General features: G+C 44.6%; 1 protein-coding gene across 1 annotated transcript in view; it reads left to right on the forward strand.

Moving 5' to 3' along the window:
• hspa9 (heat shock protein 9) overlaps positions 1-22,410 on the forward strand; it is a 109,492-nt gene extending 87,082 nt beyond the window's left edge. Inside the window, exons 15-17 of the mRNA XM_060927612.1 lie at positions 1,069-1,161; positions 1,280-1,420; positions 21,813-22,410. Of these exons, the coding sequence (XP_060783595.1) occupies positions 1,069-1,161; positions 1,280-1,420; positions 21,813-21,890 (312 nt within the window). The 3' untranslated portion in view covers positions 21,891-22,410. The remainder of the gene's footprint in view (positions 1-1,068; positions 1,162-1,279; positions 1,421-21,812) is intronic.
• The last annotated feature ends 1,596 nt before the right edge of the window (positions 22,411-24,006 follow it).

The raw sequence follows: 24,006 nt of genomic DNA on the forward strand, positions 1-24,006 counted from the left end.
TGGCAGTGTCCTTATGTGGGGCTGTTGGGGAGCTACATTTCATTGATGGCATCATGAATTCACAGATGTATTGCTCTATACTGAAAGAGATGATGCTACCATCACTCCGTGCCCTTGGTCGTTGTGCACTTTTCCAACATGATTAAACACACATCTAAGGCCACTGTTGGATTTCTGAAGAACAGGGTGAAAATGATTGAGTGGCCAAGTATGTCTCCTGATCTGAATCCAATCGAACACCTGTGGGGAATTCTGAAGAGACAAGTTGAGCGTCACTCTCCATCCAGCATCCAGTCACTAAAAGGGGTCATTTGTTGAACAATGGAAAAAGATTGATGCAAACTGTTGCCAACTTGTTCATTCCATGCCTAGAAGACTTGGTGCTGTTAAATTATGGAGGCCATACAAAGTACGAGATGTAGTAGTTTTTGTTCTGGGGTGTACTCATTTTATTTATTATATCACCACACACACTGTGTGTGTGTGTGTGTGTGTGTATAGGAGGGGGGAAAAAGCCTCAGATTCCTGTTCTTGGCTAACAGAATTGGAACTGAATGTGCTCTACTGCTGTTGTAGCCTGCCTACCTCAAGGCTGAATGTTGTGTGTGCAAAGATGCTTTTCTGCTCACTACAGTTGTCGAGTGATTTTTATACGAGTTACAATTTCTCTCCTGGCATCTCAAAACAATCTTCCCATTTTTAAAAAGGTGTTTCCGCCCACAGAACTGTCACTCACTCTATTTTTTGTTCTTCATGCTATTCTGGATGTGTGTGTAATTCCCAGGAGCTCAGCAGTTTCTGGAAAAACTCGTACCAGCTGATCTGGCTCCAACGACATGCCACGCTTAGTCACAGGGATCACACTTGTCGTCCCCCCCCCCCACACACACACACACCTATTTGCATGTTTGTCAGTATTAACTGAAGCGCTTAACCTGTATCTACATCCATATGATTGGCTGATTGGGGAAAACTGCAATAAATTAATTTGACTAAGCTTGTGCTTCTTTGTTAATTATTGCATTTTAAGTTTTTTTTGTTTGTTTTTAAAAAAAAAAACCCTCCTAGGATCGTGTTGAAGCAGTTAATATGGCTGAAGGCATTGTCCATGATACTGAGTCAAAGATGGAGGAGTTTAAGGACCAGCTCCCCACTGAGGAGGTTAAGCACAGTTATTTGCTATGTACACATTTTTGCACAAAGTGCAATAAATTGTAGTGGTTGTTTTTTATTATTATTATTATTATTATTATTATTAATTTTACTGTGGCTTTCTCAGTGCAAGAAGCTTCAGGATGAGATCACGAAAGTAAGAGACCTACTTTCACGGAAAGACCTTGAGACTGGTGAAAACATTAAACAGGCTGCCACAGGTCTACAGCAAGCATCTCTAAAGCTCTTTGAGATGGCGTATAAGAAGGTAATGTATAATTGAACTTGTCATCTTTCTGTTTTACAATATAAAAAGTCTATAATGTAATTCATTATAGTGTAAAAAATGCTGTGTGCAAAAAAGGGAAACTGTAAAGAACTAAAAGTAGGTATTTGGTCCCTTCCACCACAGAAGGATGAGATGTGAAAAATGTGAACAGGATTGTTCTTAGCTTGTATACTTTTGGTTTCTTCATTGTATGAACATTGAGCTCAGAGGTTTGAGGTGTTTTCATTTATTTCAAAGCAAAGCCACAAAGAGCAGGAGGTCAACCTGAGAATCACCTTGTCTTGAGATTCAGTGACTTGACTCTGTATAAAGTAGTATCTTGTAACAAGAAGTATCTTGTTTAAAGAAGATACGCAGAACCTTTATTTTTAACTAAGTTTGAGTGGATAGTATCTCCATCCTTGACTCTTGTATGCTGCATAAATGGGAATAAAAAAAAAAAGATATATTTGAGAGTTAAAATTGACTGGAAAGTTGGCATTCGAGCTGCCCCGCTGAGCCAGCCAGCCCTGAGTGTGTGTTGTCACAGCAGGAACCGTTTTTAAGGCCAAGGTCTCTTACAGCTATAGACCAAAGTCGTATAAATAAAAATTTATGGTGAAAGTAAATACCGTTACCGACTTGCTCCACGAAGACTGATTTGATTTCATTGATTGTTTTAATGAGAGTCAACCCAGTGTAGGTGTTAAAACTTTTATGCAACATACATGTACATGCATGCATTTTCACTGGTAAAACGTAAAAGGCTAATTAAATCAGATGAACTGAGACAATCGCATTCTGAAACAAATTAAATACTTATTCCGGTAACTTCAACACACAATACAAGTTACATGTATTAATCTAAATGCAGGTAAAGGTTTTTTTTTTTTGTTTTTTTTTAAATCGAAAGGAGTCAGAGCTTACCCGTCTGTGTTCTCGCTTCTTGAAGGCCAGTTGTTTTTGAAACAATCTGACTTTTGTTTGTTTGTTCAGTTCTCTGTTCATTCACTTCTTCCACGTAAGGGAGAGGTGGCAGCAATATCCAGTTTAGAAATAAGACAGCTGCTCCTCTGATGCCCCTTTTCCACCAAAGCAGTTCCAGGGCTGGTTCGGGGCAGTGCTTAGTTTGGAACCAGGTTTTCTGTTTCCACTGACAAAGAACTAGTTCTGGGGCCAGAAAAACCAGTTCCAGGCTAGCACCAACTCTCTGCTGGGCCAGAGGAAAGAACCGCTTATGTCAGCAGGGGGAGTTGTTAAGACCAACAACAATAACAAGACCGCGAAAGATTGCCATTTTTAAGCGACTAGAAGCCGCAGCTGTATAAACACGAAGTCATCCATTATTATTATTGTTCTTGTTGCTGCTGCTTCCGTGTTTTTGCTTCGATATTCGCGCCAAGGTTTATGCAAACGTAACTGACGTATACAGCGACGTAATGATGTAGCTCCGCGAGCTATGGAAAAGCAAACTGGTTCTCAGCTGGCTCGCAAGTTGAACGAGTTGTGAACCAGCACCAGCACTGGCTCCAAACCAGCCCTGGAACTGATTTGGTGGAAAAGGGGTATCATTCACTTTTCTTCATACTGTGTAGTCCACCATTACTGCTGGGCTCAGGCAATTACGAAAACCCGGGACGGAATGGGATGTCACCGGTTTTAGCAACAACTGCAGGGAGGTCACTGCCCAAGCGATATGTCCCATTCCATCCCGGGTTTTAGCAACAACCCTCTGCTCACTCTGGGAGGACTGGTGCAACTGAGCTCTTTCCTTGTTTTCTTTAATTGTTGGGACTGCACCCTCTTTCAATACGGGCTTATAACCAACGCTCAACAGATCAGAGGTCTCGTACGAGTCTTCAGTAAAATGAGCAGAGGAGGGACCACTTCATCGCCACCCAGTGTGCCCGTGAACTTCTCGCAAAACGCATCCAAATCTTTGCGGTTTGAACATTCTTGGGTCATGAATGCAACGTAAATCCACCTTCTGTCGTGTTGCTGGTGGGTGCAGCAGCACATCTACATGGCATGGCGATTAAATTAGCTCAAAATGGAGGATCGGAGTTGCAGTCAGCTGTGTTTTAGTATAGTGGAAATGGCAATGACACTGATAGACTTCCTGCTGTGACATTACGGACATCAAGGTTAGGGCTGGGTATTGATCAAAATTTTTCGATTCCGATACCGATACCTTCATTTCGATAGCGGTTCCTGAACGGTACCTTTTTCGATTCCTAATTTATAATATTAATCCTGGAAAAAATGAAAATTTCATTACACATTCTGTTGCACATATTGGGGTATATTTAAAGTTATTTCCAGTGCAAAAAGAACACCAACCCACTATATCATATTCACACCACGCACGCCAATGTAATCAACAGTTTTTCTTCAAGAAAATTAACATATCAGCCTTCTCAGAACCACTCATCCGCGGTTACAGCCACATCCCTGATGTCTTTCAAATCTGTCTTGACCCTTTCCTTCTTGGCTGCATACCAGGCAGGTATGCATGTATTTGCCAGCATGTGTCTGCTGGGGGGCTGATACCTGGGGTTAAGGGTTCTTATCTCCCTAATTGACAAACATTAGACAAAACATCAAAAATAACAGTTATGTTCTCATTGCTTAAAAACACATCACTTAAAATACATCTAGGCTTAATTTAGATAAAGATAAAGGATTACAGATAAATATAAATGAAGGATTTATTCAACAATATCCTGTACAGCCAACTTACCTAAACCACGGAGTCTCCATTGTAGAAAAAGGCAGCAAACCTTTCACCACAAACTGTCACTGCCCTGTAGCACTCTGCTTGTTTTTCTTTGGTCATTTTGGCCTTTTCTGCTAGTGTGAATGGATTTACGGTAGCTGCCTGCCTTTTCCCCCTCACATCAGGGACCTGGGCAGAGGCTGTGAAGGTTTTATACGTTAAGTTTTTGAGACTAGGGGGAGGTGAATGAATATATATATATATATATATATATATATATATATATATATATATATATATATATATATATATTTTTTTTTTTTAAATAACACTCATGCACGCGCGCGCACACGTAGGCAGCCTACCCAATGATGGAGCACATTTTAAAAGCTAGCATTTAGATAACTTTTCACTTGGCCAGTTACATAGCCATTAAACAAAGTTAGGTGCTAATATCTTACTGTACCATTAGCTATACATAAACTTACAACAACCTAGCTCTTACCGTGACAAACAAAGCAGTTCAACGGAATTCACAGAACAACTTACCAGATGAAATATCAGACACGACGCTGTGCTTGGTACTTTCAGATGAATCCGAGTCTGGTGGTAAAACGTCCTGCAGAGAAGTCGGGGGTGGCGAAGGTGCATAAGTTGGTGTGTGAGAGAAGACGGTGCAACTCTCCGCTCTCAGATTTATTCCATGCACCGTCAAATGCTTTAGTGAGATGTATACATGAAATGCAAACGTTTCAGCCAATCACAGGTCGCATTATCGGGTCATAAGCACGCCAGCACGGATCAGAGCCCACTCCACTTTACACGTGATTAACCTCTGGGAACCGAAACGTGGAACCGAAAGGCGAGGCATGTTTCAATACCCAGAAGAACCGTAACATTTCGGTCGGTGCCATGAAGGAACCGAATTTCGGTGCCCAGCCCTAGTCAAGGTCATTCACTCAGACCGCTATCTATATGAATCACTTTTTAATCTTAAAAATTACTATATTAGATTGTTAATGCTTACCTATGCCATTCTTGAGGTTTCAAGGCATTTATAAACAAAAGTGAGGCCATGACTCTGCGTATATGCTTTAAGCAGCACTGACCGAAATTGATGTTGGTCCATCCATTGTCCTTGAATTTCAAATCTGTCAACTGAAGTCATAAATCTTGACAAATACTATCCTCTGAACCTTTTCTGCCTAATCAAGATCACATGCGGTAAATAAGCTTTTCTTTTTAGGCTTTGTGAGGCTCGCAGACATGAAGTGGAGTTGAAAGTCTGCCCCCCCCCCCCCCCCACACACACACACACACACACTTTTTTTTTGCCTTTTGAAGTGAAATGTTCTTTTCATTTTTGAGAACAAGAAACTTAATTTTCCTTTAGTCTTTCACATGTTCCAGTTTTATATTCATTCATTCATTCATTCATTCATTATCTCTAGCCGCTTTATCCTTCTACAGGGTCGCAGGCAAGCTGGAGCCTATCCCAGCTGACTACGGGTGAGAGGCGGGGTACACCCTGGACAAGTTGCCAGGTCATCACAGGGCTGACACATAGACACAGACAACCATTCACACTCACATTCACACCTACGGTCAATTTAGAGTCACCAGTTAACCTAACCTGCATGTCTTTGGACTGTGGGGGGAAACCGGAGCACCCGGAGGAAACCCACGCGGACACGGGGAGAACATGCAAACTCCGCACAGAAAGGCCCTCGCCGGCCCCGGGGCTCGAACCCAGGACCTTCTTGCTGTGAGGCGACAGCGCTAACCACTACACCACCGTGCCGCCCAGTTTTGTATTATCATGTATAATTGATTTTCTCATATGACGTGACCACCTCTTGAGCACCATATCCAGGCTGTTTTATAATGTACAGACCCAGCTTATACTGATAAACAAATACATGTACAAATAAAAAGGCCTCTCCTGTTTGAGCCATGTTGTTGTAGCTCTGACTGTTGTTTTGCCTGGGTGGGACATTTTGAGGATGGTGATCTGTTCATGCAGCTATATTATAGGCCATTTAAAAAATAAGAGAGAGAGAATGTGAGCAATGTTTGTTTTTGTCCGTTCCCCCCCAAATTATAAATTTGGTTCCCAAGGCTTGGAACCAAGGGAGTAAAATGGCTTTCAGGGAATTGAGAAGTCACAGCTGTTTCAGCACATTCAATGGTATGCACAGTGCAGACATAAAATGGAATACAATATGGAGTTTAGTGCTGCACCCATCACTGACTTCCAGGTAAATGGTGCTATACTTTACAAGCCAACATTGCTGAAATACTCATCAGTCACTTTATTGGGAGTACCACATTGCTACTGGGTAGAACCCCCATTTGCTCTCAGAACAGCCACAAGTCTTCATGCATTGGATTCTGCAAAGTATTGGAAACATTCATTTTAGAGTCTTCATGCTCATGATTCCTGCAAAATTATCATCTCCACTTTCATGCAGTGAATGACATTCTGCCACATCCCAAAGTTTCTGATGATGGCATCTTTGTCATCAGTAAAAATTGAGATTCTTCAGACCAGATAACATTGAGTATTTTATATAACTGCTGATCTCCTGGGATTTTCACACACAACAGTCTCTAGTGTTTACTTGGAATAATGTAATAAAAAAAAAACCACATCCAATGAGCAGCAGTTTTGTGGACAGAAATACCTTGTTGATGAGCGAGGTCAATGGAGAATGGCCAGTAGTGGGTTTCCCAAAAGCCTCTTAATGCTAAGAGCGTCTTAACTAGGAGAGAGTGTTCATTGTACTGCTTGCTCTCCCATTTAACAATGATCTTTGTGCTACGATGCTTTTGGGAAACTCAACACAGACTGGTTTGAGCTGACAAAGGCTACAGTAACTCTGATAACCACTCTGTACGATTGTGGTGAGTGCAAAAGCATCTCTGAATGCACATCACATCAAACCTTGAGGCAGATGGGCTGCAACAGCAGAAGACCCTGTAAGGTTCCACTTCCGTCATCCAAGAATAGAAAGCTGAGGCTGCAGTGGGCATGTGCTCACCAAAACTGGACAGTTGAAGCCTGGAAAAAAAAAAAACAGCCTGGTCTAATGAATCTTGAATAATTTTGAGGCATACAGATGGTAGGGTCAGAATTTTGTTTCTGAATCCATGGACCCAACCTGCCCTCTGTCAACAATCCTTGTATAATGGTGTGGGGGGGGGGAATTATTTCTTGGCATTTTTTGGGCCTGTTAATACTAATCTATCATCACTGGACTGCCATAGCCTTTTTTTTGGGGGGGGGTTGAGTATTGTTGCTGACTACACATCCCTTCATGGCCACTATTTAATGATGCACCGTGTCACAAAACAAGTCATCTCAGACTGGTTTCATGAACATGACAATGAGTTCAATGGCCTTCCCCAGTCACTGGATCTGAATCTAAAATAACATCTTTGGGATGTGGTAGAATGGGAGACCTCTTGTCTGCTTGGCACCTCAATGTGGTCTCATGGTCAACAAGGCCCTTGCGCACCACCTGTTTCCAGGTGCTTCTGTCTGAGGCAAGCAGTTGCCAGGTATCAGTGTTGATGGCAGCAGCCTTGAGGTCATGCTTGCAGATGTCCTTGTAGCGCAGCTGGGGTCGTCCTGTTGGCCTTTTTCCAGATGTCAGCTCACCGAACAGGAGGTCTTTGGGGATGCAGCCATCTTCCATGCAAGAGACATGACCCAACCAGCGCAGGTGCCTCTGAGAAGGGTGAACATGGAGGTGGTGTGTCCCCTGTCCAGTACTGAATTGTTGGTGACCCTGTCTTTCTAGGTGATGCTCAGGATGTCTCAAACAGTACATATGGAAAGAGTTCAGCTTCTGTTCTTGCTTTGAATGCAGGGTTCATGTCTCGCTGCCATAGAGGAGGGTACTCGGAACACAAGCTGAGTAAACCTGGATTTTAGTGTGCTCTGTGAGTCGGCCATTTGACCAGACTCTTTGTTAGTTGAGAAAAGGCTGTGGCCGCTTTTCCAATAAGTCTGTTGATTTCATTCTCAAGTGACGGGCTGTCCGAAATTGCTGACCCCAAGTACACAAAATCATGGACAACTTCCAGTTTGTAGTCAACAATGCTAATGGATGGTAGCTCTTCAATGTCTTGACCCATCACCTGTGTCGTCTTAAGGCTGATTGTGAGGCCAAATTCTCTGCAAGCATCAGCGAAGCGGAACATCAGAGATTGTAGCTCCTGCTGGGAGTGAGTGGCAACAGCAGCATCATCAGCAAACTTGTGGCCCTTTTCCACTACCCTTTTTCAGCTCACTTCAGCCCGACACTGCTCGCGTTTCGACGACCTCAGAGCAGCACGACTCGGCTCGCTTCAGCCCTGCTTAGCACCCAAAACTTGCACGGTTTTGGAGTGGGGCTGAAGCGAGCCAAACCGAGCCGAGTGGGGCTAGGGGCGTGAGGAGACACTCCCCTGTGCACTGATTGGTGAGGAGGAGTGTCCTCACATGCCCACACGCCCCACGAGCACGCTGGGATCTGTAAACACCGTAAACCCGGAAGAAGAAGAATTACGAGAATTTCTGAAGCCTTATGCGCCTCGCCTCATCTGTACGCTCTTGCCAGTATCTGTTGGCGTTGTCGGTGACAACAAGCCACAGCACCAAGACCAGCAACACTAACAACTCCATGTCCTCCATGTTTATTGTTTACTATCCGGGTCGTGAGACTACCGCTTAAAAGGTCACGGTCACTGTTTGCGCCGCCTAACGACATCACGTGATGTCCACCCACTTTCACTAACTCCACCCAATGTGTCCACCCACTTCCAGCCAGCACGGTTCAGCGCGGTTGTAGTCGAAATGCAACTCAACAGCCCCACTCAGCTCGACTCAGCCCAACTCAGCACGGCTCAGCCCAACTCAGCCGCGTTGGTAGTGGAAAAGCGGCAAAAGTCTCAGACATCTGGTCTGCACTTTGGTTTTCACTCTGAGCCAGAAGAGATTGAAGAGGTTTCCATCAGATTTTGTGCAGAGGTAGATGCCTTCTGTGGCTGTTCCTAAAGCATGCTTGAGCAGGACTGCAAAGAAAATGCCAAACAGTGTCTGTGCAAGCACACAACTGTGCTCCACTCCACTGTGGATGTCAAATGGCTCAGATGTGGAGCAGTCATAGATGATTCTCCCTTTCATGTCCTCATGGAAGGACTTGACAGTACCGAGCAGGGTTGGAGGGCAGCCCATCTTGGCCAGATTGACGAACAGGCCTTTTCTGTTCACAAGGTCAAATTTCTTGGTCAGGTCACTGAAGGCCAGATATGGAGGTTTTTTCTGTTCTCTGCAGTTTTCTTGTAGTTGCCTGATCGAGAAGACAATGTCGATGGTGGATCGCTCAGCTCTGAGCCCACACTGAGATTCGGGGTAGACTCTGTCGGCAAGGACTTGCAGCCTCTTCAAAACAACTCTAGCAAAGGGCTTCCCCACTATGCTGAGAAGCAAAATTCCATGGTAGTTACAATTGCTCTTGTCTCCCTTGTTCTTGTCACTATATTTGAATCCCTCATATCTTGAGGTACTGTGCCTTCTCACCAGCAGTGGCAGAGATCATGTAGTTCTTTGCTGAGGGTGCCCTCAGCACACTTGAGGACATCTGGACGAATGACATCTTTTCCTGGTGCTTTGCCAGATGCAAGTGCTTCTTGTGCTTCACGGAGTTCCTCAAGGGTGGGTTCAGCATCCAGTTCCTCCATAATGGGCAATGAATCAATGCCGTTGAGGACTGCCTCTGTAACAGTCTCTCCAGCATACAACTCTGAATAATGTTCGACCCAGCGTTCCATCTGTTGAGTCCTGTCCTTGATGATCTCTCCTGTAGAGGACTCGAGTGGGGCTGTTTTATTCTGCATTGGGCCTATGGCCTGCTTGATCCTGTCAGATATTCCTCTGATGTTGCCAGTGTCTGCTGCTGTCTGTATCTTGGTGCAAAGATTCATTGGCACACCTCCTGGCAGCCTGCTGAATTTTACTCTGAGCTGTCTGGAGTAACTGCAAGTTCTTCTCGCTGGAGGTGGACTTGTATGCTGCTAGTGCACATCGCTTCTCAGAGATGGTAACTCCAGAGTGTGCTTCGAACCAGTCAGCAGATTTGGTAGTCTTCCCAAATGTTGACATTGTGAATGGTGTCTTGCAGGTACTCCCATTTCTTGGTGATATCTGGATTGGGGGACCAGGTAATGCTTCCTCAAGGGTGTGAATAAATTCTTCCACTTTTGCAGGGTCATGAATCTTGGTGGTGTGAATGCGTGGCCTACCCTCCTTCCTGGAGCGATGAAGTCTCTATGGCTGTAGCTTCATCTTGCTGCACACAAGGGTGTGATCGGTGTTGCAGTCAGCACTTTAAGTGCGGGTCAGCTTAACGTTTCATAGGCTGCATCTTGTCAGGATAAGGTCGAGCTGGTGCCAGTGTCTGGACCTTGGGTGCCTCCATGATACCTTGTGCTGGGGCTTGGTGTTTGGAAAAAGGTATTGGTGATGCAGAGGTTGTGTCAGCAGCAAAGTTCAAGGAGTCGCTGCCTGTTCTTGTTCATCTTTCCTATACCGAACTGTCCCAGACATGAAGGCCAGCTGTAGTGATCTCTGCTGACTTTGGTGTTGAAATCCCCAAGGACAAACAGTGGCTCATTGGAAGGGATGTCATCGTTGGCTTTGCTGAGTTCGTTGTAAAATTTATCCTTTGCTTCCTTAGTGGAGGCTAGAGTTGACACATACACACTGACTGCTAACTAGACTCACTGATGTTTGAAGCTGGATCTTAAGCAATCTTTGTATTCCCTCGGTTGTTGGGATGACTGACCCAATAAGGCTGTTTCTGGTGGCAGAGCCTATACCATGTTCTCTAGTCTCATCTGGTGCTTTTCCCTGCCAGAAGAAGGTGAAGTCCTTCTCTCTGAGGCTCCCAGATGAAGAAAGTCTTGTTTCCTGGAGGGTGGTGATCTCCATCCACAGTCTGTGCAGTTTATTGGTCACTGCAGTCTTACGAGCATCACTGACTTCTTGCAGGTCATCGGTGAGTCCACGAGTCATGGTCTTCACATTCCAGGATGTCTCTTCCCCCACCCCCTTTGATCTGCCTGGTGTAAGGTTGCCGCTCCACCTGTCAGGTTTTTCCCTAAGCCCCATACACCCAGTCCACTGACGTGATCCAGGGGAGGGTCAATCGCCAATGTATCCTGGCATCAGTGTCATTGCAGGAGTTGCCAGGACGAGGTTGTGAACATTTGAACTGCCTTAGGGACTCCAACTCTGGATTTTTCCTCAGGGTTTACTCCCAAAGCCTTTCCCATGAGTGGGTGTGACCGCAAGGCAGCGGAGGTTTGAGCTCAGAGTTTTCCTTCTCCTAGATGAGCTACTAGCTGAGGTTGACGAGCCTCATCTACCCAAAAGCAACTGGTTTTAAGGTGCCAGAGACCGGCCTTCGCCCCTTCTCCTGTCAGTAAAAGCAGGTCCCGCTGGGCTTAGAAGCTAAGCTACATGACCAGGTGAGGAGTTGGACTTCAGTTGTTAGAGGCTATTTGAGACGCATGCAATATGGGAGCATTTTATAGATGAAGGAGCTTGTCCCCACTACCACCCTTAGCTGTGATCACCTTGGAACCTATAAATAAATTTATTTTATGGCAGTGTTAACATGTAAAGGTTGGTTGTACAACCCCGATTCCAAAAAAGTTGGGACAAAGTACAAATTGTAAATAAAAACGGAATGCAATGATGTGGAAGTTTCAAAAATCCATATTTTATTCAGAATAGAACATAGATGACATATCAAATATTTAAACTGAGAAAATGTATCATTTAAAGAGAAAAATTAGGGGATTTTAAATTTCATGACAACACCACATCTCAAAGTTGGGACAAGGCCATGTTTACCACTGTGAGACATCCCCTTTTCTCTTTACAACAGTCTGTAAACGTCTGGGGACTGAGGAGACAAGTTGCTCAAGTTTAGGGATAGGAATGTTAACCCATTCTTGTCTAATGTAGGATTCTAGTTGCTCAACTGTCTTGGGTCTTTTTTGTTGTATCTTCTGTTTTATGATGTGCCAAATGTTTTCTATGGGTGAAAGATCTGGACTGCAGGCTGGCCAGTTCAGTACCCGGACCCTTCTTCTACGCAGCCATGATGCTGTAATTGATGCAGTATGTGGTTTGGCATTGTCATGTTGGAAAATGCAAGGTCTTCCCTGAAAGAGACATCGTCTGGATGGGAGCATATGTTGCTCTAGAACCTGGATATACCTTTCAGCATTGATGGTGTCTTTCCAGATGTGTAAGCTGCCCATGCCACATGCACTAATGCAACTCCATACCATCAGAGATGCAGGCTTCTGAACTGAGCGCTGATAACAACTTGGGTCGTCCTTCTCCTCTTTAGTCCGAATGACACGGCGTGCCTGATTTCCATAAAGAACTTCAAATTTTGATTTGTCTGACCACAGAACAGTTTTCCACTTTGGCACAGTCCATTTTAAATGAGCCTTGGCCCAGAGAAGACGTCTGCGCTTCTGGTTCATGTTTAGATACGGCTTCTCTGAACTATAGAGTTTTAGCTGGCAACGGCAGATGGCACGGTGAATTGTGTTCATGGATAATGTTCTCTGGAAATATTCCTGAGCCCATTTCGTGATCTCCAATACAGAAGCATGCCTGTATGTGATGCAGTGCCGTCTAAGGGCCCGAAGATCACGGGCACCCAGTATGGTTTTCCGGCCTTGACCCTTACACACAGATTCTTCCAGATTCTCTGAATCTTTTGATGATATTATGCACTGTAGATATGTTCAAGCTCTTTGCAATTTTACACTGTCGAACTCCTCTCTGATATTGCACCACTATTTGTCGGCGCAGAATTGGGGGGGATTGGTGATCCTCTTCCCATCTTTACTTCTGAGAGCCGCTGCCACTCCAAGATGCTCTTTTTTATACCCAGTCATGTTAATGACCTATTGCCAATTGACCTAATGAGTTGCAATTTGGTCCTCCAGCTGTTCCTTTTTTGTACCTTTAACTTTTCCAGCCTCTTATTGCCCCTGTCCCAACTTTTTTGAGATGTGTTGCTGTCATGAAATTTCAAAATGTCTCACTTTCGACATTTTGATATGTTGTCTATGTTCTATTGTGAATACAATATCCGTTTTTGAGATTTGTAAATTATTGCATTCCGTTTTTATTTACAATTTGTACTTTGTTCCAACTTTTTTGGAATCGGGGTTGTAGATTGTGTCTTAAATGATGGGATAACCTACTGCTTTCCAACATCCATCTGAAATGCACGTGTGATTCATTTACCAATCTTGTGTACAGAACAGGAAAACAATTTAATTTATTTTGTGGCCTGTATTTCATCACACAAATTAAATTCTGGTTATGCTGCTGCACGCATGCTTCTGAATTGTTTTTAGACACAAGCACAGCCCTCAGTCAAGCAATTATCAAGCCCGTCACAATAGAGTCCTGCGTGCGTGCGTACATACGCATGTACACTTGTGTGCAAAATAATAGCAGTGTGTTTTAAAACAACTGAGAAAAAGCTCAGTCCTCATAATAGCATTTATTTCCATATACACACAGGCACTGGCAGCACTGCACATTCAATTCCAAATGAAAACACAAGCAAAATATCAATTTTAAACTGAAAATGAAAAAATAATAGGCTGTTAAAGTGTCTGCATTTTCATTTACAAACTCGAATATTTACAGTATAAACTGAAATTTGTTTACAGATTTGGCTTTTCTGTTGATCACTGAACTAATATTTAGTTGTTTAACCTTTATTTCTGATAACTGTACATCTGTGTGGCATGGAGTCAGCTAACATCTGACACCTGTGAAGAGATATTCTAGCCCAAGCTGACTGGACTACATTCCACAGTTCTTGTGCATTCTTGGATTTTGCATCAAAAACAGTATTTTTGAAGTCACTCCACAAATTCACAATCGGATTGAGGTCTGGAGATTTGATTTTATGAAGTGGCCAGCCCAATCTTGTTGGTCTGGAACCAGGATGTTGCCTGTTTGCTGGTGTGTTGGGGGTTGTTATCCTGCTGCAACACCCATTTCAAGGGTATTTCTTTTTCAGCATAAGGAAACATGACCTCTTCCAGTATTTTGATGTATTCAAACTGGTCCATGGTGCCTGGTATGCGATAAATGGGCCCTACTCCAAAGTATGAGAAACATCCCCAAACCATTATGCTTGCACCTCCATGTTTTAGTCTTCACAGTGTACTGTGGCTTGAATTCAGTGTTTTTGGGTCGTCTTACAAACTGTCTATGGCATTTAGACCCAATAAGAACAATCTTGCTCTCATCTGTCCATAGAATGTTGCGCCACTTCTCTTTAGGCCAGTCAATGTGTTCTTTGGCAAACTGTAACCTTTTCAACACCATCTTCCCCCCCCCCCCCCCCCCCCCCCCCCAAAGCAATGATACTTTACGAGGGTTTCTTGCAAAGAGTTTGGCTTCACATAGGCATCTTCTGATTGTTGCAGTCCTCTCAGGTAACTGAAGATCTTTGATTTCCCTGGAGTTGATCATTGGATGCTTCTTTGCCATTCTTGTTGTTCTATGATCTATGCGGATGGTAGTATTTCTTTTCTTACCACGTGTTTCGGGTTTTGTTTGCCATTTTAAAGCATTTGAGATCATTTAAATCCTTCGGTACAATGTCTGGAACGACCCGTTTGACTCACTGAGCAAGGGCTAAAACCAGCAGGTACAACATTTGCTGCCCTCCTTCTTTAAATAAGGGCCATAATTGACACACCTGTTTCTTCACAGAATGAATGACTTCACTAATTGAACTCCACACTGCTATTAATTTGAACATGCCCCTTTCATTAAATGAGTCAGTTATACCCAATTAGCAGAGTGCATGTCAGGACTGATTCTGTTGGTTGCCTATTACTCAGCTACACTTCCCCCCCCCCCCCCCCCCCCCCATGTTGTATCTTTTAGACTATTATTTTGCACATAACGTATGTATGCATGCATGTATGAGCGAGCAGTTTTCAGTAGCTACCATTCTGGTATTTTGAAAAGTGGAATCAAAGACTGCTGCTTGTTGGTTTTAATTAAACACTGCACTCACACGGTACATGAGTGGTCTCTCTGGATCTGCTGTGAATTTCGGATCATGTAAAAATGTTGAATCGAAGACACCATTCTTTAAGTGATATCGGACATCTCATCTCATTATCTCTAGCCGCTTTATCCTTCTACAGGGTCGCAGGCAAGCTGGAGCCTATCCCAGCTGACTACGGGCGAAAGGCGGGGTACACCCTGGACAAGTCGCCAGGTCATCACAGGGCTGACACATTTAGGGTGTTCACACGGCACATATTTGCATCGATGCTGCACCGATGTATTTTGTTGCGATATATCTTACACCGGTGTAAATTTTGCGCAGCGTTCACACGTCACAACCCTGCTTACTAGAGAGAAGCGTGTTAGCACTGGTGCAGCCCCACTTGCGGTCACACGGCAGTTTCTGCGACCGTGTTATAGTAGCAAAAACTTTATTACTATCATTTCCTTTGATAGTAATAAAGTTTTGATATTTCCTTTTATTACTATCATTTTCTATCATTATTACTATCATTTCCGATAGTAATAATGCGGAAATGAAATATGCGCATGCGTGAAAATGTACTTCTTTTTCCCGGTTGTCATGGCATCACCAAGCGCTGGGAAAACAACGTGGATGGAGACACCAGTGTTGCCAGATATTGCTGACGTTTTCCATCCCAAAATATGTTCAAATCCGCCAAAATGCACTTAAAACTGCCAAATCTGGCAACACTGGAAGACACGCAGTTCTGTTGTTGTTGATATTCGCCATTTTGGAAGCGCAAAATACCAGGATGCAAATTATGCAATGCCCGTATGTAATCAACTCTCCTCACGCGTAGCAAGTCTACCCCTGTAGCGTTCAGACGTCCCATTTTATATCGGTGCTGCCCCGCAAACTAGCATTTACTCCGGAGTAAATTTCTTAAACCGCCTCCCGAGCAGGGTTAGATTTGCACCGGTTTAAGCAGCTTTCAGGGGCTACACCGCTATAACTTTGTACCGTGTGAACGCTCTACCGGGGCAGCCCCGGTGCTACACCGGAGTAAAAGTTGCCGTGTGAACACCCCTATAGACACAGACAACCATTCACACTCACATTCACACCTACGGTCAATTTAGAGTCACCAGTTAACCTAACCTGCTTGTCTTTGGACTGTGGGGGAAACCGGAGCACCCAGAGGAAACCCACGCAGACACGGGGAGAACATGCAAACTCCACACAGAAACGCCCTCGCCGGCCCTGGGGCTCGAACCCAGGACCTTCTTGCTGTGAGGCGACAGTGCTAACCGCTACACCACCGTGCCGCCGATATCGGACATTAAAATTGCAAAAATACTTTAAAAGGCGGACAACATAATATCTCAGCACACTCACCCACTGGCCTCCTCTTTTAAACTCCTGCCATCTGGACGTCGTTTCTGTCCCCCCCCACCCCCGACCAAAAATAGGTCCAAATTTTCCTTCATTCCACAAGCAATAAAAGCACTAAATGATGTAAAGTAAGTAACCCAGCCATTCAGCTGTCTTTTTTTTTTTTTTTTTTTTTTTTTTTTTAAACTGATATGTTTGTCTGTCTTATATGTTTGGTGTCCATTGCGATTGTGCTGCAAATCCAATTGCCCCAGTGGGGACAATAAAGTTTATCTATCTATCTAGTAATGTAGGCCTACTGCGGGCCTTGTTTTTTTCTTTTTTCTCAATTTTATATTGTTGCCACAAAGTTGGACTCTCACAATTGTATATAGTGTGTCTTGGTCTGCCCCCATCCATGTTTTGTTTGACCTGTGGGCCTAGCCTTTGGAAGATGGCGGCGCGTGCACATGCAGCGGCTTCTCTCTGTCCCGACAGAACGGTGTTTTCATGGTTTTTTTTGTGTTTTAAAACTGTGTATCTGTTCGTCTTTGTCGCATCCATCAGTCTTAAGGCACACGTACTCCTGTGAATTTCTGCTCGACATCCCCACTCCTGCATCCAGCCCACAGTGGAAGTGCCACATGTGAAAGCAGAAGGGGGGCAAGCGCGAAGGTATCCAGGCTAGGCTAGCGGCTAGCCCTCACCAGCTGGCTATCCCTACCATCACTCTGGCCAACGTACGCTTGCTGGACAACAAGCTGGATTATATCCACCTGCTCCACTCATCTAAGTCTGTGAGTGAGTGTTGTCCTCGTGTTTGTGGAAACATGGCTTAACGATAGCGTCCCGGACTGTGCCATTCAGCTAGCCCGACTAACATGCTACCAGTCAGCCAGAGCGCTAGTCGGGGGGGGGAATCACGGTGGAGGACTCTGTGTTTACATCAGTGATGCCTGGTGCCGTGATGCTGTTGTGGTCTGCAAACACTGCTCACCACTGGTGGAGTTTATAATTATTAAGTGCCAGCCATTCTACCTGCCGAGGGAATCTACAGCCATATTGCTGGTAGCAATATACATCCCTCCTGGCTCCAATAACAACAGGAGTGAAGCACTGAATGAACTCTATCAGCACATCAGTGAGCAGCAGACAGCCCACCCAGATGCTTTCCTCATCCTGGCTGGGGATTTCAACCATGCAAACCCTAAGAGCGTGTTTCCAAAACTCTATGGACATAACTTTCCCACACATTGAAACAATCCCCTGGACAGTGTTTACACCATGCATAAAGACACCTACAAAGCCCTCCCCCACCTTGGGGCCTCAAGACCAATTTATGCTGACAACCCAGTCCTCGCAGACAGTGTCTGCGTAGCCCCCCCACCTTCGCAGACGCTCTGCACGCACCTCCCAAAAATTGTGACCACCGCAGAAGCCTCGCAGACAGTGCCGCAGACAAGAGGGCTCTGATTGGTCCACTCTACATCTGCTGTACACGCACTTCCGCTTCCCTACTTTCCCGGTTTGGTTTGTTTTCACGACCGGCATTTTTAAAAACACGAGTGAAGATGGAGCAGCACGAAGAGCGGTTGATTGAGGAAGTACGTACATCTATACGACTCCAGTTCTAGTCATTTATAAAAAAAAAAGTTCTAGTCATTATAAGTAACCGGAGGATAAACACTCCACTAACCACACCCACCAACTACTCCTAGCGACTTCGCGCCCCCTTGCGTTGTGCCGGTGAATAACATCGCGCATGCCTACTCCCCGCTCAACGATAAATTACAACTGTCTGCGAAAAGCTATCTGCGAAAGCCTTGTCACAAGAGCATGCAGAGGCCTTCAGATCACTCCACTGTTATGCTAATGCCAACATACAGGCCTCTGGTTAGTCACCAAACCAGCTACAAAGCAGATACATGTGTGGCCAGAGGGGTCTTCAGAGGCACTCAGGACTGTTTTTCCACCACTGACTGGAGCATGTTCAGATGGGTGGCCACCTACAACAACACAGATCTCCAAGAGTACATGGAGACAGTCACTGCCTACATGAGAAAGTGCATGGATGATGTTACGGTCACCAGAACCATCTCCATTCGGGTCAATCAGAAACCATGGCTGACAGGGGAAGTCCACAGGCTCCTGAGGGCTTGGAACGCTGCGTTCAGAGCTGGGGACGAGGTGGGCCTGAGGACAGCTAGGGCCAACCTGTCACAAGGCATCAGGGTGGCCAAGAGTCAGTATTCCAGGAACATTGCTGACTATTTCAATGACCGCAGACACACCAGGAACCTGTGGCGGGGGATTCAGACCATCACAGACTGCAAGCCCTCGCCGCAGACCTGTGACGACAACATGTCTCTGCTGAATCAGTTGAACAACTTCACTCGCTTTGATGCAGACAACAGCACCATGGCACAGAAGACCCCACCACCTCCCGGCGACCAGGTGTTGACGCTGTCCCCAGACAGCGTGAGGAGAGCTCTCAGGACGGCAAATGCACGGAAAGCCCCGGGTCCTGATAACATTCCTGGTTGTGTCCTGAGAGACTGTGCTGAGGAGCTCACAGATTTCTTTACAGACATCAATATCTCGTTGAGCCAGGCTGTTGTCTCCACGTGCCTCAAAGCCACCACCATCATCCCGGTCCCGAAGAAGCAGTCTCCCTCCTGCTTCAGTGACTACCGCCCTGTCGCACTCACTCCCATCCTCATGAAGTGCTTTGAGCAGCTAGTCATGCGGCATATGAAGTCTGCCCTCCCCCCCACCCCACCCCACCCTACCCTGGACCCTTTCCAGTTTGCAGATCAGTCCAACCGTTTGATGCCATCTCCACTGCTCTCCACTCAGCCCTCACCCACCTGGAGACAAAAGACTTGTACGTCAGAATGCTGTTCATAGACTTTTGCTCAGCATTCAACACAATCATTCCTCAGCAGCTCATTCATAAACTGGAGGAGTTGGGACTCAATACCTCCCTGTGCAACTGGCTGCTGGACTTCCTGACGGGGAGACCACAGGCTGTACGGGTCGGCAGCAACTTCTCCAGCACCATCACATTGAATACGGGGGCCTCGCAAGGATGTGTGCTGAGCCCCCTCTTCACTCTGCTGACCCACGACTGCACACCAACATCCAGCTCTAATCTCTTCATTAAGTTTGCAGATGACATGACTGTGGTGGGTCTCCTCAACAATGGCAATGAGACAATCTACAGGAGTGAGGTGAGCCGCTTGGCCATGTGGTGCAAGGACAACAATCTGTCTGAATGTGGAGAAGACGAAGGAGATTGTTGTGGACTTCAGGAGAGCGCGCACAGAGCATGCTCCACTATCTATCGACGGTGCTGCAGTGGAGAGGGTGAGCAGCACAAAGTTTCTGGGTGTGCACATCTCTGAAGACCTGTCCTGGAGCAACAACACTGCATCACTGGCCAAAAAAGCCCAACAGCATCTGTACTTCCTCCGCAAACTGAGGAGAGCAAGAGTCCCGGCCCCCATCATGCACACATTCTACAGAGGCACCATCGAGAACATCCTGACCAGCTGAATCACTGTGTGGTACGGCGCCTGCACCGTGTCCTGCTGCAAGACTCTGCAGTGCATCGTGAGAGCAGCTGAGAGGATCATTTGGCGTCTCTCTCCCTTCTCTTATGGATATCTATAACTCCCGCCTCACCCACAAAGCCATCAGGATTGCAGGTGACCCCACCCACCCATCTCACAGCCTCTTCAGTCTGCTGCAGTTGGGGAGGAGACTGCGGAGTCTCTGGGCCAAAACCAGCAGGCTCAAGGACAGTTTCTGTCACCAGGCGGTCAGGAGGCTCAACTCCCTCCATTCTGCCCCCCCTTCAGCATCTGACATGTCACCCTCACAGTCCCCCCCCCCCCACACACACACACACACACACACACAACGTTCATTAACACACTGAACTCAGGGACTGCACATTTCACTTTACTTCTCATATTTGCGCTATTCTGCACTACCTCACCTTAACAGCCATTAGTTTGTTTGTACTGCTTATTTCATGTTTACCTGCTATACCTCAAGTGCCCTTGACTGTTTATTTGCTCCAATTTGTGTGTCTGTCTAGTTCTTATCTAGAGTGTTTATACTGTTTATATTGTTTTTCAATTATTCTCTTTTTATTTATTGCATTGCCTGTTTCCACCGTGGGTCAGAGAGGACTGAAATTTCATTTGTGCTGTATGTTGAGCATGTATAGCATATTTGACGAAGTTGACTTGACTTGACACGTATGCTACACTATACAAAGACATTCTGTATAAAATTGTGTCCCCAACTTTGTGGTGACAGTGTGGGGAAAGCCCGCATGTGATGGTCATGTGTCCACAAACATTTTGCCATATAGTGTAACTTCAGTTACAGTTGAACACCAGTCACTTAAGTTTTGCATCAGATGGTGCAGTATGCCATGGATTAGCAAGTTAAACCCATTCTTAATTTCTGCTCCTAAGTGAACTGTGCTGACAGTCTAGCACAACACTCATCAGTAGTGTAATGATTGCCTGTCAAATGTCCTTTCTTTCTGGGGACTTTATAGATATTTTTTTTTTTTCATAATGTGTTTCAGATACATAATGTTAAGGGACATTTTCAGTAGGGAGGAGACTTTTCACTGGATATAGTCTCATATCATCTCTAGCCGCTTTATCCTTCTACAGGGTCGCAGGCAAGCTGGAGCCTATCCCAGCTGACTACGGGCGAAAGGCGGGGTACACCCTGGACAAGTCACCAGGTCATCACAGGGCTGACACATAGACACAGACAACCATTCACACTCACATTCACACCTACGGTCAATTTAGAGTCACCAGTTAACCTAACCTGCATGTCTTTGGACTGTGGGGGAAACCGGAGCACCCGGAGGAAACCCACGCGGACACGGGGAGAACATGCAAACTCCACACAGAAAGGCCCTCGCCGGCCCCGGGGCTCGAGCCCAGGACCTTCTTGCTGTGAGGCGACAGCGCTAACCACTACACCACCATGCCGCCTCTGGATATAGTGCCGTCTCAAATGTAAAGTTAATTTAAGGAGTTTGCGTCCGTTTTTATTTCAATGTGTTGAAGTATGGCAGATATTGATTTTCTTCTAGCTGTACCAACAAATATCAGTATTAAAATATGACAGTATTTTCTAACATGGGTGCTCATTTACCTTGCTATTCACAACATTTAATCTTTTCTAGATGGCATCAGAGCGAGAAGGCAGCCCTGGCAGCTCAAGTGGAACGGAGACAGGAGAGAAAAAGGAGGAACAACAGTAGAGCCTTTTAAAGCGGTGATTTAATCTGGGACTGAAAGACTTGAACGTAAAATGTCTTGGAACATGATTGACATCTTGGTCTCCAGTTATTCTTAGATACTGCTTTATCACACTAGTGTGCATTTGTTATTGCTGTCCTTCTGAAATTTCATATGATCTAATTATTATTGGAATTTTTCTGTTAATTGTGTTCTGTTACTGCTTTTGTGACCATTGTGTGTGATAGAGATATATAAAATTATAATTTGTAAAGAGAACTTGTCCTGTTTTCTACAAGGGGATTTATGGGGTGTCATCATCTCTTTCTTCCCCCCCCTTTCTTTCCTCAAATTGGTGCCGTCTTTGATAAGTGATTTGTTTATTGTATGGAAAATAACCGCTCATTTACAAATTATGCATTTCCAATGTTGCCAGTTCAACTCAAGGTTAAGATGAAATAACTATGATGGGCTAAGTGACTTTAGATAGCTTCTGTAACTGCCCATGTACAGTGTTATTAAAAAGCATTTGCTCAAGATGTACTGATGGCTATGTCCTCGTTGCCTCTGTTTGCAATTTGTCACACTAAATGCTTTCAGATCCACATTTCATGCTTTGAAGGAAAGAGGTCACCCTCGTTCACATTGATATCACCCATGTGAAAAAGTAATGTCCCTTTTAACTTAACTGGTGCTACCACCTTTAGCAGCAACAATTGCAACCAAACGCTCTCTGGAAAGCAGGCTTTCACATTACTGTGGAGATTTTTTGGCTCTTGGAAGTTGCCCAGGCCTTGAAGCACCAAAGCATCCTCACCTCATCATAGTACTACCACATTTGACTATTAGTATGATGTTCTTATTGTGGAATGCTGTTAGTTTATGCCAGATGTTACAGCATCCAGTTATGTGGGTGGAAATGCAAAACAGAATTTTGGGGGGGGAATACTTTTTTAAAATGTTTAAATAACCTCAAGGTAACCATCTCACTGCACCAGTGTCCCTGGTTCGATCATGCTTCATTTGGGTTACTGTCTGTGTAGTGTTTTTGCAGCTGTTAATATGTGGGTCTCCCATCCAAGGTCTATTACTATACTGCACCCAATAGTATTGATTGATGGTGAAGCAACTGTTACTTCATGCTTTAAAGTTTATTCATTGGACTTGTACATACTTCCTGCTAAATGTTGATCTGAGACCGTGTATTTAAAAAAAAAAAAAAAATGCATCCCAGCTTCTATGATTTCCTTCAATCTTTGAAGACTACTAGTATATCTCAATCTTTTTTGGCAATTCAGAAGTGAAATTCTGAGGCTTTTTGTTTAAATTGATAATTCTGGCTCATCACTCAGGAAAATCAGAAATCCAATATCTCAAATTATTTGAATATTTCTAAAGATCAATTTAAAAAAAGACTTTGGATTTGATAAAATACAGTGGACCAATGCCAGCAGATGATATGGCACCCCAAATCATCACAGACTGCAAAAACTTCACACTGGACTTTGGGTTTGCCTTGGATTCTGTGCTTCTCCACTCTTCCTCCTAAGGTTGTGGAATTGTTTCAATAACCTTAATCCTTCCATAACACGCACACAAGCGTGCGCGTAAACTGCATTAGCCAGACTACAAAAGCTGCAGTTTGTCCTTATATTAGACGGTGAATGAAACCTTGCACTAATGACATAGGTGTACCATTTCTTAATTTGTGCGTGCACACACTGGCCCATGTTGCCTAAAGTAACTTGAAATCAATCACTGCATCAGTTGTTAAGTGCACCTCTTTAGATAAAGACAGATATTCTCATAAGCATGAGTATGGCAGCCAAAAATAGTATGCTATTAAATTCATTGTTATTTTATATGAAGTTGTAGGACCAAGCAAAGTTCTAGCTGATGAGTGAAGTTAACACTTTCACCATGTTAAAAGCATTGACAAAATTGCTGATTGGACTGGGTTGTGAGTTGTTGAGGGCTTTTTTTTTTTGGGGGGGGGGGTTTCATGTGACAAGTGGTGTGCCAACTGTACCCGCAACATCACAACATTTATTTCTATCCAGAAGTACATTAATTTTTCACCGAGATCTTGTCTTAATGGTGGGAGAGTCAAACCACTCTGGAAATTATTCTTTAGCACAT

Source organism: Neoarius graeffei, chromosome 8 (genome assembly GCF_027579695.1).
Source record: "Neoarius graeffei isolate fNeoGra1 chromosome 8, fNeoGra1.pri, whole genome shotgun sequence".
NCBI classification, from domain to species: Eukaryota; Metazoa; Chordata; class Actinopteri; order Siluriformes; family Ariidae; genus Neoarius; species Neoarius graeffei.